The 19,788-nt window shown below is 36.4% G+C and overlaps 1 protein-coding gene across 1 annotated transcript in view; it reads right to left on the reverse strand.

The window, feature by feature from the left end:
• LOC143228746 (pre-B-cell leukemia transcription factor 1-like) overlaps nucleotides 1-19,788 on the reverse strand; it is a 272,600-nt gene that overhangs the window by 141,557 nt on the left and 111,255 nt on the right. The window contains exon 3 of the mRNA XM_076460047.1: nucleotides 2,649-2,899. Within this exon, the coding sequence (XP_076316162.1) occupies nucleotides 2,649-2,899 (251 nt within the window). The remainder of the gene's footprint in view (nucleotides 1-2,648; nucleotides 2,900-19,788) is intronic.

The following is a 19,788-nucleotide window of genomic DNA, read 5'->3' on the forward strand; positions in this document are numbered from 1 at the left end:
GAATGTTTCTGTTCATTTTCGACACTTCCAACACTGATAGTCTTGTGTGATTATCAAATGTTTTTTAGTTTCTCTGTAATTAGTAAAATGGTAGGTCTTTTCAAGACGCAGCTTTCCCATAAAAAAAAAAAAAAATTGGTTCTACTTTGTGAAGGAAAACAATCTATCAAAAGAATGAGCAAACGCCCCCTAGTGGCTCAGCAGTATGTCTGCGGACTTACAACCCTACAAACTGGGTTTCGATACCCGTGGTGGGCAGAGCTCAGATAGCCCATTGTGTAGCTTTGTGCTTACTTTAAACAACCAACCACAACATAATGAAATAAATAAAAGGTAACAAATCTGTTTTAGATTGAGTATTGAAACTGGAACAGAATTATGTAAATAAAAGGTAACAAATCTGTTTTAGATTGAGTATTGAAACTGGAACAGAATTATGTAACACAAATGGAATCTATATTACGACAACTGTTGGTTTGTTTTGTGTATCAGTTACAAAAATATAGACGGCCACGTGCATTTCAATAAATGTTTTTGCGGTTAAGAACAAAACTACACACGGAGCTATCTGTGCTCTGCCTACAACGGGTATCTAAGCTCGATTTTTAAGTGTTATAATCGTTCAGGCTTACCGCTGAGCCAACACCAGGAGGTTGACAGTTGGCAATTCTCGTTTGTTGTTGTTGTTTTACAATGACTGTACGTTTAACGTATTTTTTTTTTATCTTTTTCAATCAAACCCACGCAATTTTCTAGATAGTGTAGTTTTGCAGAACAGTTAGGGTTTCAATAGTAAGTTTAAAAATGAATGTACAGATAATTATAAATCTATTTATAAAAATCTATATTCAATAAGCCTACAGATCGAATAAACTAATAATACATGATATAAAATAATCCATCCCAGATTAGACGAGTCTTAAAATACAATCACAGAAGAAGAACGGTGAGACGTCCAACCGGAATAACCAAAAACATGTATATCGTTCTTCAGAGAAATGACTACTCGGTTCCCTGTCCAGAACGTTTGAAGGTAATTAGTTTCGTTGCGAAAGATTCCTTCTTGTTATTTGAAACGAAGACGTCGAAACGGTTTATACGAAGCATTATTTGTCTTTTTGATTAGAAGAAAGATTTCGTTTCAAAATATTGAAGACGTATAACCAGTTTGTGAAGAAATTAAATATTCAGGTGTGTTTTTTCGGGAAACTAAATCACACAGAGATGTAATGAAGTTGTGTGTGTATACATACATTCTTCTGTCGGTGGAATGTGAAACTTTGTACCGTATGTAAAAGAAAAACAAACAAACAAACAAACCGTAACATTCCAGTCTATATTTCTATTAAAAGGTTGCACAACAATTTCATCGTTGTAACACGTAGAGAAATGAAAACTAAATTGGTTAACTTCCCTCTGGCTCTAGTTTTTTTGTGTGTTTTTTTTCTCACAAACAAGCACTTGAAGCAGAAAAGCACTTGGTTGGTTTATAAACTACAGACCAATGAACTGCTAATTTTACTGTTTTTTATATGGTAGTCTTGATAGCATGAGAATGCCAGCTAGTGGACGCTCGTATTGGATTCGTCTTTTACTTTCCAGACTTGTAATTACATGAAGCTGTAAACGTAACAAGTTTCAGTAAAAACTTTTATTTTCGTTTAATAAATCATTGTTTTTCTATATCTAATGTTTGAAACTAAATGCAGATAAGTGGTAATGAAGCTGGCCTGTGGGTGTATTCCTTCTAGTATGGTTATTACACGACGAACAAAACATTTGTTGTCGCATGAGCGTCTTTACTAAAACAGTACTTATTTAGGTACGGGATTTCTAATATAATACAAAATAATTACAATCACAAACACCGGAATCTTTAGTTCCATTGGTGTTAGGCCTAATATTAATTACCGCTTTATTAAGTACGGTCAATATTCGATAAAGAGATGAACGAACACTATAACATGTTTACGTTTACGCTTAAGTATAGTTAGGGTTAAACTTTAGTGTATTTAATCGTATCAATAAATAAACGTATAATGTTATTTTACGACCCAACATCAGACCTTTGATAAGCTACTAATATGTTACTGTAGAAAATGTTGTCATACACCTGTTTACATTTGTTGGGGGGGGGGGAGGAATAGCGTGCGCATGCGCATTTAGATAATCAGATGCGCACGCCTTTTCAGGACAGACAAAAACCGATTATTATTAATATTATGATTACAAATAATTTACAGGTCAGTGTCATAGCGACGGTATCTGTAACGAACCTTGGATTACCACTTACTTGGTCCAACTCCATATATTCAATACTCTAACAAAATGAGAGATAAAACGTGAGTTTGCGTCCAAATTTGTTAAAAGAAAATAACATAAAATATTAAGATTATTTATTATTACTTATTGACCAAAGCAAGCCATCTACAAAGATAACTGAGGAGTTAGAAGTTAACTCAGTACCGACTTCATTATAATGGTCTTTCTAAAAGAAAGCAACACGATAAAACAGAAACTCATAATGACTGAAATGCACTAGTTTGTTATTCGAGTACAGTTAGAGTACGTCATTAATTAAGGTAAGCGTAATTATTAGACATAATTTTTCACTGGATAAAGACGAAGTTAATGAAGTAGTTTCTTACCTGCTCGTATTTTTCCAGTTCTTGATGGTAAATCTGTCTGATTTGTGTTAACTTCGACCTGTAATCAGAATGTTCTATCGTATGTTCGAGTTGAGCTGGCCCACTAGAGGCCGCTGCCGACGCATTAGATGCTGCAACAGCGCCTCCACATTTCTCGGGGCCTGTAATACCTTCCGCTATTAACATATTGTCCAGTCTCATCAACTGTGGATCGGGGGGTTCATCATCATGTGTGTTACGTAGGCTTAGAACTGGAAGAATAAAACACACATACATATATATATACATACAACATGTGTTACATAGGAAAGATAAAACATATATATATATATATATACATGTGTTACGTAGAAAAGATTAAACATATATATATTTACCACCACATTCATATTTCCAGTTTTGATCTGTTTACGAAGAAGTCTGTTATATTTATACTATACAACCAGTTAAACATAATTATAGTTTAAACTGCATTCAAAATGTTCACCGATTTAATTTAATGAACCAAAGACGCTCAAGGGTTACGGTTCTAATACACATGATAACATAACTCTGATGGTCGGGAGGGGCAAAACGAAACGTATTGTAGAGACGAATGTTCTTTAAATCAGCGTTTCGGTGGAGTTGCTTTTCAATTCTGTTCTCTTACAGAGAAGACAACCTGCGAACTAGTCCAACTATCTTATAAGACAAGAAACTTCGATAAGTACTCACCGTATTGCATGCTGAGCTCTATAGATAACACTGGGAACTTGAACAAAGAACCAGCGACGTCTGTTTTGAACAACAAGTGTCCGAGACAAACTGTGTGCCGAATGAGATGATATGTGAAGTTTTTGTTCGCAGCTCCGTTTCTCGTGATAAGAACCGCGAAACCACCTTTCTAAAAACATGCGTGCGGAACACGTTCCCGGCGTCATGACTTAACTTTACATTAACGGAAGTTGGTTAACGTCTCTCAAAAGCCGCGTCTCATGTCAGTCGACGGACAACTCTGCACATAAAAGATTCATCAGTTCGATTATCCGGGTCCTGTCAAGATAGGCGAGTGACGCCGCGATAAGAAACTTTTTGTTCCGAGTACCAGAAATTATGTAATTTCCAGGTTAACAGACACTACATCTTACAAGAGGACAGTTCGTCGGCTAGCAAGTATATGTCAGTTTCATGTCGCATTTTAAAAAAAATGACGATTGATGATGTCACACACTAGACTGCTGGAAAAGATAAAATTAACTCCGTATATTTGCAAACAGGCAAACATGACATAACGACAAAACTTTGGCGTAAAACACACATCCTCGAGTGCGTTTTCAATACATCGTGAAAGAAACAGATCAGTTATGCTTGTTGTGAATTAACTGCCATTAATCTAGTGGGCATGGCCAAGTGGTTAAGGCACTCGACTCGTAATCTGAAGATCCCAGGTTCAAATCCCTGTCACACCAAAAATACTGCCACCTTCCTCCCGCTAGTAAGTCTACGGATTTACAACCCTAAAATCAGGGGTTCACCTCGATGGGCTCAGCAGATAGCCCGTTGTGGCTTTTCTTAAAGAAAAACATACACTCAATCTACTAAATAATAGTTCCAGTCTTACACACTAGAAGGCGAAGCACAATGACTTGCCACGGTGTAATCTCTTGAGAGTGCTGTTCCATCAAGATTTTTTTTTTTTAATTTCGTGCAAAGCTATCTGCGCTAGTCGTCCCTAATTTAGCAGTGGAAGACTACAGGGAAGACAGCTAATCATCACTACCCCCCGCCAACTTTTATTACTACTCTTTAACCAACGAATAGTGGCAGAGACCGTTACGTTATAACGTTCCCATGGCTGAAAGGGCAAGCATGTTTGGTGTGACGGGGATGCAAATTCTCGGGCCCTTTCCATCAATCAAAATTACACACTCAAAAGATGAATTAATACTAGTAAAAACTTCGTAATGCTCAGGAAGCGGATTCATATTTACATTCAATACATATATACTTGTCTTCCTTATCTATAGAAGAATACCTACATACGGTCGTTCTTCATTTGGAATCACAGATTACAGCGTCTGTGGAATTGTCTTCAAACCTAGGCCAACTGTTGTCTCACAAACACTGGGATTTTACTGTCAATTATTATATCAACAACAGTCCCAAAGTGAGGATTGCGTTTTCGAGGTAATGGTTTGCGAACCAGGAATCATCTGCTTTATAATTCGACATTCGACAACCTCGAGTAACCAGAAGATTAAGGAACATCCAGGAGTAGTGATACACATTATAAAGTTAATTGTGTCCAGTCAACCGACAAACACAGAGATAAATAGAAATAGTAAACACTGAGATTTTGATAGCAATGATGTTTAGAGACATCCGGTACTCAGTTGACGAAGAAATGATGTTTAGAGACATCCGGTACTCAGTTGACGAAGAGATTAAACACTGGTTTTTACACTTCCTGAAGTTTTAATTTTCTGTTCAGTAAAGTCTGGTTTCCTTCTCTAGACTCCAGCACACTAAAATTTCATTAACGACAATGTAGAAATTCGTGTGATTGAGTTAGGCCTAAGTACGTAAGTTACAAACATGGACTCCGCACATTCACGAAACTCATCTATACTGATAATTTAGGGAACAAACACACCTGACGAGTTTCCATAAGAAACATGACCTTCATTCGTCTAAAATCACCGTATTTGGAAGTCGAGATTACTAAAACCAATCAATGAATTTCATTCTTCCTGTGCACGTGACGTGGCTCGAGAGTTCAGAAACCACGAGCAACATGAGTGACAAACAACTCCGCGCTACCTTCTCCACTTACTTATGTCGTATATAGATGCGTTTTTCTTTCACTTGTAAACATATTTAATCATTTTTACTTGAACTCAAGCGAAATAATGTATTTTTGATACTGAAATTGAGGAATTTTTTTTTAATGTAATTGACTGACACGCGCCACTGATATAACAGCAGACAAACACATTCAACGCACGCGGAAGACACACGGGCCCTCCAATGTCTCTCCTTTTTGGAACTTGAGGGCGCATGTCACGTTTGGTGACAATCATCGCATCGGTTCGACAATTATAAACGGGCAGAATACACGGGTGAGAAATAAACAAACCAGAAGTCACATGGAGGGCGAATGGAGGTCAGATCGGAACGCGGATTCTTGGATGTCTGTACTCAAGGTTCGGGAACAATCGGTAAAGCGGTTCGTTAGTTATATGCGCAAACTTACACTCGTAGATTGCTGTCAACTACTAATATCCCTAGAACAACCAGACTCCATAGGTACTGTCCTAAATTATGTATGTCTTGTTCTCCACAACTTGGTGAAAACAGAGACACTAACAACATAACCTTGTAAAGTTAACCTAATAATTAATGCAAGGTCATTGACATTAAATATCAAAATACCGATTGTATACTGTTATGAACCAAGTGATTGTCTCTGAGTTTTCCAAAGAGATCGTAAAATACAGAAAACTTCCAAATTAAATTATCCACGCAATGTTTTCCTAATTTTGATTTTACCCATTACATAATTATTAGAAATCCCGTCAGGTGGCGCTAACTTGTAAAAACGAATTCTTTATCCGCACTGAAATTTTGCGAAGAGAATTATCCAATACGAAAATTTTAAATTACACATCAATTATATGAGAAAATGAATTAATGAAAACATTCTATTCACGATATCACGTGCTTTGTTAAGTCCAAGTCCCGTGTATTTATAGCCACACAATAAATAATAGTTTTAAACAATTCATTAATCTAAGTATATGACCAGTAATGTTCAAATTCGTTCTCACAAACAATATTTTACTTTTCGTCACGAGCAGATCTTCCAGGTAGTCAACAAATGACCATCTTTAATAAACTGAAGTCTTATTAGTAGAAAATTAAAACAGCATCTTCATATCTGTCCTATTCCGTTAGCTGTATCACCCACAAAGTATTTACACACTAACCTTTACTACAGATAAAAACAAATATAATGATATCATTTACATACTAACCTTTACTACAGATAAAAACAAACATAATGATATCATTTACATACTAACCTTTACTACAGATAAAAACAAACATAATGATATCATTTACATACTAACCTTTACTATAGATAAAAACAAACACAAGGATATCATTTACATACTAACCTTTACTACAGATAAAAACAAACATAATGATATCATTTACATACTAACCTTTACTACAGATAAAAACAAACATAATGATATCATTTACATACTAACCTTTACTACAGATAAAAACAAACATAATGATATCATTTACATACTAACCTTTACTACAGATAAAAACAAACATAATGATATCATTTACATACTAACCTTTACTACAGATAAAAACAAACATAAGGATATCATTTACATACTAACCTTTACTACAGATAAAACAAACATAAGGGATATCGTTTACATACTAACCTTTACTACAGATAAAACAAACATAATGATATCATTTACATACTAACCTTTACTACAGATAAAACAAACATAATGATATCACTTACATACTAACCTTCACTACGGATAAAAAACAAACATAAGGATATCGTTTACATACTAATCTTTACTACAGATAAAACAAACACAATGATATCATTTACATACTAACCTTTACTACGGATAAAAACAAACATAATGATATCATTTACATACTAACCTTTACTACAGATAAAACAAACATAATGATATCGTTTACATACTAACCTTTACTACAGATAAAACAAACATAATGATATCGTTTACATACTAACCTTTACCACAGATAAAAACAAACATAATGATATCGTTTACATACTAACCTTTACTACAGATAAAACAAACATAATGATATCGTTTACATACTAACCTTTACTACAGATAAAACAAACATAATGATATCATTTACATACTAACCTTTACTACGGATAAAACAAACATAATGATATCGTTTACATACTAACCTTTACTACAGATAAAACAAACATAATGATATCGTTTACATACTAACCTTTACCACATATAAAACAAACATAATGATATCATTTACATACTAACCTTTACTACAGATAAAACAAACATAATGATATCATTTACATACTAACCTTTACTACAGATAAAAAACAAACATAATGATATCGTTTACATACTAACCTTTACCACAGATAAAAACAAACATAATATCATTTACATACTAACCTTTACTACAGATAAAAACAAACATAAGGATATCATTTACATACTAACCTTTACTACAGATAAAAACAAACATAATGATATCGTTTACATACTAACCTTTACTACAGATAAAACAAACATGGGATATCATTTACATACTAACCTTTACTACAGATAAAAACAAACATAATGATATCATTTACATACTAACCTTTACCACAGATAAAAACAAACATAATGATATCATTTACATACTAACCTTTACTACAGATAAAAACAAACATAAGGATATCATTTACATACTAACCTTTACTACAGATAAAAACAAACATAAGGATATCATTTACATACTAACCTTTACTATAGATAAACACAAACATAATGATATCATTTACATACTAACATTTACTACAGATAAAAACAAACATAATGATATCATTTACATACTAACATTTACTACAGATAAAAACAAACATAATGATATCATTTACATACTAACCTTTACTATATATAAAAACAAACACAATGATATCATTTACATACTAACCTTTACTACAGATAAAAACAAACATAATGATATCATTTACATACTAACCTTTACTACAGATAATAACAAATACAAGGATATCATTTGATACACAAAACCCAAACACAAGTTAATACATTGATGATATTAGAAGCTGTCAGTATAAACCCTAGAGAAACAGGCACACAAGTTTATGTTCTTAGAACTTTGTCTGGTTACTAGGAACCCGGAAACCTTAGAAACATTGGTTTGCACCCCATAACTCTGTTTTTCTTATTGTTTTGCAAACTAATCATCGTATTGATTCCTCTAAAGTAATATAACCTTCAGTTACTGCTTTGTGGTATAATACTCAGCGTGCTGTAACTCCTGTTATTACCAACAGACAAAAGAGATGGAAGAAATCTCAACTATTAATGTCCTCCGGGACACAGTTTCCACAAAAAAAAACTGTCCTCTACTTGTCTTTTTCCTGTGTCAATTTCTCGAGATGAAGAAACCTTCCAATAAGTAATAACGCTACAATTGTTCAACTGTGAGTTTCAATCGATGAGATCGATAAAACGTGATTGAAAAACAACTACGTTACAAACAGAATCTCCTCTGAGGATATCACATCAACCTCACCAACGATGTCCGCATTCTCATCTTCTACAGTAACAGAGGCGAATGTTTTTGTGTGGTCACGTGTTAATTTGTTAGTTGTTGTTTTTTTCATTGATGGTAACTGAGTCGCTGACAAATGTCCACTTACCCCCCCCCCCCTCCCTGATGTGTATACAGATCGTTCGATTTTCACACAGATCCTACTGGGGATCTCCATCAAAATGTCGAAATTATTGGACATGGCTTAAATTCTGATCAGCTGAAGGAATCTCTTTTCATGTTGTAACGAGAACATTACTAAAAAAGAAAAAACGAAATCGTCGCAAGAGGCAAAAGGGGGAGATATATTTCATCACATCAGAACTTAAGACTTGTAAATATTTTAAATATCCAGCTGCCACCAGAGGACACCACCTTCACAAAATGTTTAGGATATACTATTGTCGATTTTTTTCGTTTTCAATTTCTTTTGCATTATTATATCTTTCTAAAATTTCGTAGAGGGAGTAACATAATTATAATTATATAATTATATTAAATGTCATCAAACGTTCGGTACCACAAAAGAAACAAAGGAATTCGGAGAGAAAGTTATTAATAATCCTAAATAACAAAAACAGAAATTACTCCAGTATTTTGAAAGTTGTTTTCTATCAAAGATTTAGTACGCAATATATATGTGCAACCATATAACTATGTTTATGTATGCTATCATGGAACACAGAACTAATATTAAAGGACAATACGGACGCAAAAAAACCAGCAGGCTATGTTGGACTGATGGCTCAGCATGGCCAAGCGTGTTAAGGCGTGCGCATCCCCGTCGCGCCAAACGTTCTCGCCCTTTCGGCCGTGGGGGTGTTATAATGTGACGGTCAATCCTACTATTCGTTGGTAAAAGAGTAGCCCAAGAGTTGGCGGTGGGTGGTGATGACTAGCTGCCTTCCCTCTAGTCTTACACTGCCAAATTACGGACGGCTAGCGCAATAGCCCTCGAGTAGCTTTGTGCGAAATTCAAAAACCCAAACCAAACCAACTGTTGGACCTAAGAAATGTGCCTTACGGCTGGTTGTCTTACATTATTTACCACTCACCTGCTATCTACAAATAATAAATATTGAATTTCAGCGGGAAATAACTCTCTCCGTTCTTCAGTGACCCGATATCCGTAATATTTGAAAATTATAATAAAAACCAACAACAACGTGTACGTATGTATTCCTCACCTAGCCACCAGGGGGAATCATACCTAAAGAGGTTTAAATTTATTTATCTTCTGTCATCATTCTCAGTTTGAAACGTTAAAGTTATCTCTTTCACTAACTTAACATCTCATCGTTTAGGTCAACCTGGTCAGTTATTATTTTGGTAATTTGTCAGAAATGTTAAGGTAAGTCTGGTCAGTCACAGTTTTTACTAAGTCTGGTCAGACACAGGTTTTACTAATTCTGGTCAGTCACAGTTTTTACTAATTCTGGTCAGTCACAGTTTTTAGTAAGTCTGGTCAGTCACAGTTTTACTAAGTCTGGTCAGTCACAGTTTTTACTAAGTCTGGTCAGTAACAGTTTTTAGTAAGTCTGGTCAGTCACAGTTTTACTAAGTCTGGTCAGTCACAGTTTTTACTAAGTCTGGTCAGTCACAGTTTCAATAGTCTGGTTAGTAGTTACAGTAACCTGAGTTGTTGATTTGTTTTATTTTAACCTTTTTCATTGTGGAATTTCATTTTTTATTCTAATGTTGGGGTTTTACTGTCTACTTTCAAAGCCACTTAAACGCAGTTTGTTTCTGACGTCACGGTAGAAGCTTTTGTTTTGTGACGTCATGTCAATAATCTGTGCGAAAGGTTTTAGGCCTACTGCTCGTAGCTACGTTAGAAGCTTTTGTTTTGTGACGTCATGTCAATAATTTGTGCGAAAGGTTTTACGCCAACTGCTCGTAGCTACGTAATTCATTCATATTGATAAACCTACCTGCGGCATACTGTTAATTTTATCCAGTATTTAGGGTAAACCTTGAGGTTTTTAAGACATTCAGTGAAGGAAATATTTTTAAATGAAAACTGATCCGGTTTTATTTCTGATTTTGGTGATTACCGTTAATAAACAGCGGTTTAAAGATATACAGTAGCAATCGCTAAAGGATATACCTCAAAACGATCCATAACATAACTATTAAAGACTTTGAATTTCCCCTTTGGATGCCGTAGATGTATATCCAGAGAAACTACAGACACTGTTATCGCAATGTAGGCTTAACGAGACAATGTATCAAAGGGTTAAACATGAGGTTTAGTGTAACAGTTAAATGTCTGAGATTGGTAAACAGTGGGGTTTCAAAATAGTATCACTGAGTTATACAGCAAGATATACTGTTGAATCACGTGACATCATTTTGAAAGGTTTACACGGTACTATCTGTCAACTATTTAAACACACGAACGTTAACAGAGACAGAACGAGTTGTAAACAAAACTGCAAACATTATAATAAGTCAGGAGCGCGTACCCAAGTTCTATTCAGCCAGTGTCTCGTGCGATTTGTAGCTAATATACTAATTCACACATCAAGCGGGAAATCACAGCAGCACAGCACGAGAAAATAAGCGTTTCAAACCGTCCAATGAAATTTATTCTAGAAAGTACGTCAGGAAAATGATTCTGAAATGTGATTCTATTATACCTGCTATAATGTATTTCACACCGTCATTCAAAACAGTAATTATACATGATTGGCACAAAAAAAATGGTCTTGTGACGTCATGTTAGTTGATATATTTTAAAAAGTAGGTTTAAAACAAAGGTTTGCAAAACTTCATAAGAATGAAGCCGCTCTCCGTAATCTTATATGAGACGGACGTCGCCTAGTAACTGATGTGTCGTACTGTGACTCCAAGGGTCCCTGTTTCGTGTCTCTTTGGTCGTATTTGTCACTTCGGGTCTGTTGACACGTTATACGATTGGTAGGTAAAAACTCATTATTCAATTAAAGTAGCTCGACAGTTGGCGGAGGGTCCTCTTGTATAATTTCCTCAGCTTTAGCCTATCAGTTCAAATATTAGGAACAGCTAGGCAGAAGTTCCCTTATGTATATTCGGAACTAGTAGAACAATATACCAGTTTACAGAGAACGTATTACATGTAAAACACATTAACATAAGATACACTGTTCGTATTTTAGAAGTAAAAAGCTAGGGTCTTTATGTTAAACACAGACATCATTCTTCCTCCTTCCCTAAATGAAACATAAACATTTCTAAACACAACAGCCTCACTGCAGTTAGACTACGGACTTATAACTCTAAAAATCGAGTTTCGAAACCCGTGATGGGCAAAATAGACACAGCTAGCTCATTGTTTAGCTTGGTGCTTAGCTACAAATAAACAAATTTAATATTTTATTATTATTTGAAACACTCAATAAGAAGAATGTATATATAAAACACAACAAGAGGGAATTCTCAATAGCTGCAGCATTTGAAATTATTTTAGGAAGGATTAGAGTAAATTGATCTATGGACCTTCTTATATCAGTCGAAAAGGGTTTGACCTCCTGAGACCAAAATGGTAATTAGATCTCAAATCGGTCAAGACATGACGGAGTAACGAGTTAAAAGTACGTATCTAAAACACTAAAAAGCTATTCTATAAGCCGTTATGCCGCGGCTGAAAAAGAAAACAAAATATAATAATTGGAAGTTAAAAAGTTTCACTTCTGGTATCACGAGCTTTTCAGAAGAACAGATTGTTAGAAGCTTCGAACTGAAAAAATCTATGAAATAAAAATACACAAGGAAGTGATTGTTTCACAGATGGTTCTGGTTCTCCCTTCCCAACATGTATTTTTACCTCGTTTGTTTGCTTTGTGAATTTCGCGCAAACCTACACGAGGGCTATCTGCCCTAGCCGTCTCTAATTTAGCAATGTAAGACAGCTAGTCATCACCACCCACCGCAAACTCTTGGGCTACTCTTTTACCAACGAATAGTGGGACTGACCGTCACATTATAACGCCCCCACGGCTGGGATGGCGAGCATATTTGGTGCAACGGGGATTCGAACCCGCGACCCTCAAATTACGAGCCGAGAGCCCTAACCACCTGGCCATGCCGTGGTTTCTGTCTCGCTACACTTTTCTTGTATTCATATATTGTTTCTTTTTAATATAAATATTTTGTGGTTTAGCTATAGCTCCCTCTAAAAAGCATTAACAGAAATACTTGTCTTTAAATATACTCCCAAGTTCCAGAAATGAACAAAACTTGATTCTAAAGTGAAGTGTTTTTTTCACTGTCAGGTACTGAGGTACTTCCTATTCATTACATTCGTCTGTAAACTTTATTTTTTTAAAAAAGAAAAGCGGATTACCCCTAACGAAATACGAAATGTTCAAGTCGATGTTTATGGAAAGCATCACTACTCATAGAAAACACAGACAGGTTTATGGAAATGTTTTATTTGCTTAACTTTGTTTGAAGACATTTTGTCTACATCATCACAATGAACCGTTACGTTACGAGCTCGGGAATATCTTTTGAAAAGGCACTCATTTTAAAGCACATATTGTAGCTACCTCCGAAATAGGCACACGGTTGATAAACGCCAATGCTAACCTCTTCCTACTTGGTTTGATTTATGTGTCGTTTGATGGCGCTATTTTAAAGGAAACTGATCCATACGACAAATTTATATCGGCCGAAACGACCACTTCAGAAACTCCACGGATCTTTATGAGGTTTAACTTCCACTAACCAAGCGCATTGTTTGTATTCCGCTTGTGATTCGGTTCTACAAAGCTGGTTTTACCTAGACAGTATGTTGTTACTTAACCAGTAATTTTACATGAATAATTAAAACGAAGGAGATGGATACATATGCGGCTGGAACTTGTTGGTTTGATAACAGATGATCTAGGTTCTGGTTCTGGTTCTTAAGTCACCGTTATTATTTATACAGGTTTCTGGTGATTTAGTAACCGTTATCTATATGAGGTTCTGGAACTTAAATAACCATAATCTATATGGGATTATAGTGCTTTACTAACAATTGGTTTTCATGGGATTCTGGTACTTAAATAATCGTTGGACTATGAGGTTATGGTAATTCGATAATAGCTACTGTATAAAAAAGTTATGTTATTTAAATAACATTCTACACGAGGTTTGAGTACCTTAGAACATCCAGTTTAAATGGGTTCTAGTAAGTAAATAATGGTTGGTGTATACATATATATACATATAACAGTGTACATACAGCATATACATAAGATCTGTTGGTCCGTACGAAATGCTGGTACTGACGTGAGGTTCTATGCTTTAACAAACGTTAGTCTGTATGCGGGGTTTACTAGTAATAACAACAAATCGATAATTAAAACCAAACTCCATTTTTAAATTTTTTCTCGTTAAATTCGACAATACAAGAAACACGTGCGTTTGGTGAAAGACAGATTTTACAAAAATATATTCACATAAGTAACGGACATGTACATCCACACAGTTGTACATGAACAGTTTCCGACAGTCCGGAAAGGTGGTTAAGGCGTTCGACTCGTAATCTGAGGGTAGCGGGTTCGAATCCCCGTCGCACCAAACATGCTCGCCCTTTCAGCCGTAAGGGCGTTATGATGTGATGGTCAATCCCATTATTCGTTGGTAAAATAGTAGCCCAAGAGTTGGCGATGGGTGGTGGTGACTAGCTACCTTCCCTCTAGTCTCATACTGTTAAATTAGAGACGGCTTGTGCAGAAAGCCCTCGTGTAGCTCTTAGCGAAATTACAAAACAAACAAACAAACACACAGTATTTCCGAACTTAAAACAAAAAAAAAACACAAAAAATCACCTTTTGTTTAAAAATGTACATTTTCACTTCGTTACAAAGTTAAACTTATTAAGTAGCCAAACGTCACAAATTACAAACGTTATGCACTGTCGGCGAGAGTATAGTTCATCACTTGACCAAGGGGATGACGGGTAATTCCTCATGGGGCGGCACTGCATCCTTAAAACGTATTTAAAACGACATGATGACGTATTTCAAAGCTTTCTTTTTACGACATTCATTCTAAACCGTCAGCACAGTTAGCTTTCTCTTTACGACATTCGTTCTAAACCGTCAGCACAGTTAGCTTTCTCTTTACGACATTCGTTCTAAACCGTCAGCACAGTTATATGAAACAATACAATGACATATGTCGTATATTTCTCTTTCTGGCTCTCAAAACATATAAATACAACTTGTTAGTAAATTCAAGAGACCAGTTTGACTATTTTTTTACGTACATCATCAGTAATCATAAAATAAATGTTTGTAAGATATTTTCAGGATTGTTTGCTCATGCGAATCTTTGTAATATTGTACTACATATCAAAAACTAGAATCTCGTGTCATTTCACAACATATTCTACACACGCTGTCAAAATAAATTAGTTTTTAACTCATCACCAGAAATGCCAACAACTACGGTGGACTTTCACATGCTTTCCAAATATATCACTCCGACGCGTTTGGAATCTGCTTGCGTTGGTACCAATTGTTTTGCCTATAGGTGGCGCTGTGAGTGTTTTGTGCATCCAACGGTTACAGTACATTAAAGGTGAATTTTACAGAAAAAACAAAACTTTGCAGTCAAAAGAACTACTCATACTGATTAATTTTGCAGGTTCACATTTTTTATAAAAAATATGTGCTAATAAATGAAACAGAACTTGGTGCAGAAAGAGCTCTTTCCGAGCGGCAATCCGAACGTTTTAGTGTTTACGTTTGCCGCTAGGAAAAGTACTGTGACGTAATAGTTGCCAAACAAACCGCCAACGCCAGCGCGTTGAATGTAAATAAACATGGCCAGTGCATACGGAGAAACAGAGGCGGAGTCTGTTTTGACTTTGTGTTCTGAACAGTGTTGAGTAGCTCCATATCAATTCGAACCTACTCTGAACGAACCTAGAACAGTTACTTTTGACACATATCTGACAAGTTCTAGTGATGAGGACAGTTCCACGAACAAGAGTAGCGGAACTGTGAGTGATACTGATAGCGCCCAGGCCGGTTGCGAGTCGGTCATACCTCCAGTGGAAGAATTGTAAGCCTAAGTCATGACAACAAATATGGTCTGTATTATTTCACGTGCAATTTTAAGCATCTCGAAACCTGTCTGGTGTTTATAACTTATTGGCATCACAAACTGGGTTTTATTTATTTATACTTTGCCGACTATGGTAACTAATACTCGGCCCTTATACAACCATTGTACCAGGTATTTATGACTCGTAACAAAATGAATTTCGATTATACGTCATAATTATGTCTATAAAATCAAACTTGAAGTAGCAGTCTGAATAGTTAATTTATCTTGAAATGTTAAATTTGAAAAATGGAATTCTTCAACTTTTCCATATTTAAAAATGATATAAAAACATCTACAGAATGATCTACCAGCTTTTAAACTTGGAATATACTCTATTTGGGTTAGTTTGTCCACTGTCTGGACTAGGAAATCAAGGTTTCACTAACGTTTAGGTGCCACAAATGCAAAACACGTTCATGAATGTGAAATGTGTATGTCTAGTTACATTCTTCACGAACTTGTACTTTTTAAATTATTATATTATACTCGTTATAGGTTATCGCTTTATACTGCACACATACTTTTAGTTTTGTTCTTTTCGTGATGGCAAAGGTTGGCTTCAGAGGAGTGGAATCTGTACGCTGCAGGCTGAGATCTGTCCTCAGCTCTACACGAGGAAAGATGGTGGGGACGATCCTGTCTACTGCTGATGGTTTTTTTCAGTCTCAACCTGCCAGGCTTGAAACCCACGGAATCCAAAATAGTGGGATCCGACACAAAACATGAGCGTTCATTGTGATCTTGACAAAGCTTTGCATGGTGTGAAGGAGTCTAGTTCTTCCTATTGACCATCCGCACCCACTGTCGCCACCTTTCCGGTTCCTTCTCCTTGCACGGAAACGAAAAGAAGCTATTGCCCGATGCCGAACCGTTTTTACAACCATAAGCAACGCAGTAAACCATGTTATCATAAAACAAGCATAAAGTAGTAATATCAAGACAAAAAATAGTCTCACAAAGTATGTAATCCGAAAAAAGCACTGATAGATTTACATAAAACACCAGCACTGAAAGGAACAAAATGGTCGGCGCGCAACGAAGCGTGTTTAGCAACTATTACGTCATAGTTGTAAAACGTCACGGAAACAGCCGAACGGCCGAGAAGAACTTGAGTTGAAAACCCGCATATTTTGTTTCATTTTTTACTCAAAAACTAAAGTGTTTAAAAAATATATGGCAACCACACAGGAATTATACCTAACCAAAGTACAGTTTCTAAGGCAATTATTAAATTTGTTGAAAATTCACCTTTAACGTACAGTATAAAATAATAAAACATGGATATGGGTAACAAACCCCGTTTTTCTTGAAAGATATTTCATATATTTTGTTGTTGTTGAGGGGGGTTAACTTAGGATTAAGCCTAAAACAGCATAGATTTAACTGTGAATAGAGGTTAGTCAACAGCACACACCGCCAACTTTGCATGGCACTCCTACATCACACCCACTACGGTACGGAACACTAAATGTTAGTCCTCGACCGGTCAGTGACGTGGGAGAAAGGGATACTGGTTTAGTAGGTGATGCCATTTGAAGAATCTGGGTGAACATTTGGTGACAGTTTTAAAATCAGTCTGTTTGTTTTTGGAATTTCCCGCAAAGCTACACGAGAGCTATCTGTGCTAGCCGTTCATAATTTAGCAGTGCAAGACTAGAGGAAACGCAGCTAGTCATCACCACCCACCGCCAACTCTTGAGCAACTCTTTTACCAACAAACAGTCGCATTGACCGTCACATTTATAACGCCCCCACGACTGAAAGGGCGAGCATGTTGGGTGTGACGGGGATTCAAACCCGCAACCTTCAGATTGCGAGTCGAGCATCCCCTAACCACCTGGCCATGCCGTACCCTTTTACGTCAGAGTACATTAGGTTACTACATAGTATGTAGGGTTACATAAAGTAAGTAAGGTTGATGTTTGACTTTTTTACTGGACTTGCAGAAACAATTTAAAAAATACATCTTTGTGGTATTCATCCTGTCCGTATTTCTGACATTCTAAAACAAACATTGGTAGACAGGGTTAAATGTACTCTTGATACTATATTTGAGAGAAGCTCCCCTAACGGCAAGCAGGCGCCTATACATATCCTAATTTCTACAAAGATTTGTCAGCTTATCAAATGTAGTGCATTACCTATCTTTAGATACTGCCAAGTCAAAGCTGCAAACATTCCTGAAGCTCCAAGTAAAAAGAAAAACACACCTCAATTCCCCCGATACGATATTTAAGTTAACAACTAGGCTTAGCTTGCTGTGGGTTATTCAAACTTTTAATCAACCTACAGCAGAGGGAAAACTGAAGATCTCTTTTGGTGATGAAAGCAAACTCTCACTTCTCGCGGTATCTCGTTCGTGCAGACACGGCATTAAGAACATAAACTCATCAGAATCAAGCTCTGTACGTGTCATTAGCCTCAACCCAAGGGACAGAGAGTAGCCATCGCTAAATGACCTGAACTGTGCGGAGGTATACGAACTCATGGTTGTTTACGTTACCATGGGGACATGGCTAAAGACATTAAGCTACAGTTACTATCATTAAAGATTCCAGCCAAAGTTGTTGTTTGCGCGTGCGCAATGCTTTTAACTGAGTTTCCAAAACCCGCACGTGCAGAGTTTAACTGAATTCTCTTTCCAAGACAATATAATAATACTAAATAATAAGTCTTATTTTGGAATTAATACAATATGGACTCAAGGCAGCCAATGAAATGATGAAAGATGGCCATCGGGGATATATTTTAAAAGTTTAAAAATACTGGGTAATTTATTACAGTTCCTTATTCGTTTATTTCCCTAACGGCGTTTCCATCTAAAACTTATTCTCTTTACTTCACTGCTAGGTAGAGAATTTCATAGAAACTGCTGCCCAGCTTTAACACAAATAAAACCGTCTTAGTCGTTTTCTCGCAATGTTTTCAATGAGACACTTCAATGTTTAAACCTGACCTTTCTGAAGGGTTACAGTTGGTACGTCTGATTTTTGAAGAGGTTTGACTTGGTTTGTTTTGTTTTGAATTTCGCGCAAAGCTACACGAGGGCTATCTGCGCTAGCCGTCCGTAATTTAGCAGTGTCAGACTAGAGCAGTGGTTCTTAACCTTTTTCAGTGTTTGCACCCCTTTCAAATCAGTAATCATTTCTCGCACCCCCTGGAAACTTAAATATAAAAAAAGCTAAAAATATAAAGCATACTCTTATGTAAAAATATAGATTTGCTTTAATTATTCATGGGCATCCTCGCACCCCTTGGGAATCATCTTCGCACCCCCTAGGGGTGCAGGCACCAGTTAAGAACCCTGGACTAGAGGGAAGGCAGCTGGTCATCACCAACTCTTGGGCTACTCTTTTACCAAAGAAGAGTGGGATTGATCGTTACATTGCAACGTCCCTACGATTGAAAGGGCGAGCATGTTTGGTGCGATGGGGATTCAAGCGCGACCCTCAGATTACGAGTCGAGTGTCCTAACCACCTGGCCATGCTGGGCCTTTTGTGAAGGATCGCACATGTAAACCTGACCTTTCTGAAGGGTCACAGCTGGTAGGTCTAACCTTTGTGAAGGATCGCATGTGTAAATCTGAACTTTTTTCTGAAGGGTCGCAGCTGGTGGATCTGATATTTGTGAAGGATCGCACGTGTAAGCCTGACATTTCTGAAGGGTCACAGCTGGTAGGTCTAAAGTTGTAACGTTCTTATTACG

The sequence above is a fragment of the Tachypleus tridentatus genome, chromosome 10, assembly GCF_004210375.1.
Source record: "Tachypleus tridentatus isolate NWPU-2018 chromosome 10, ASM421037v1, whole genome shotgun sequence".
NCBI classification, from domain to species: Eukaryota; Metazoa; Arthropoda; class Merostomata; order Xiphosura; family Limulidae; genus Tachypleus; species Tachypleus tridentatus.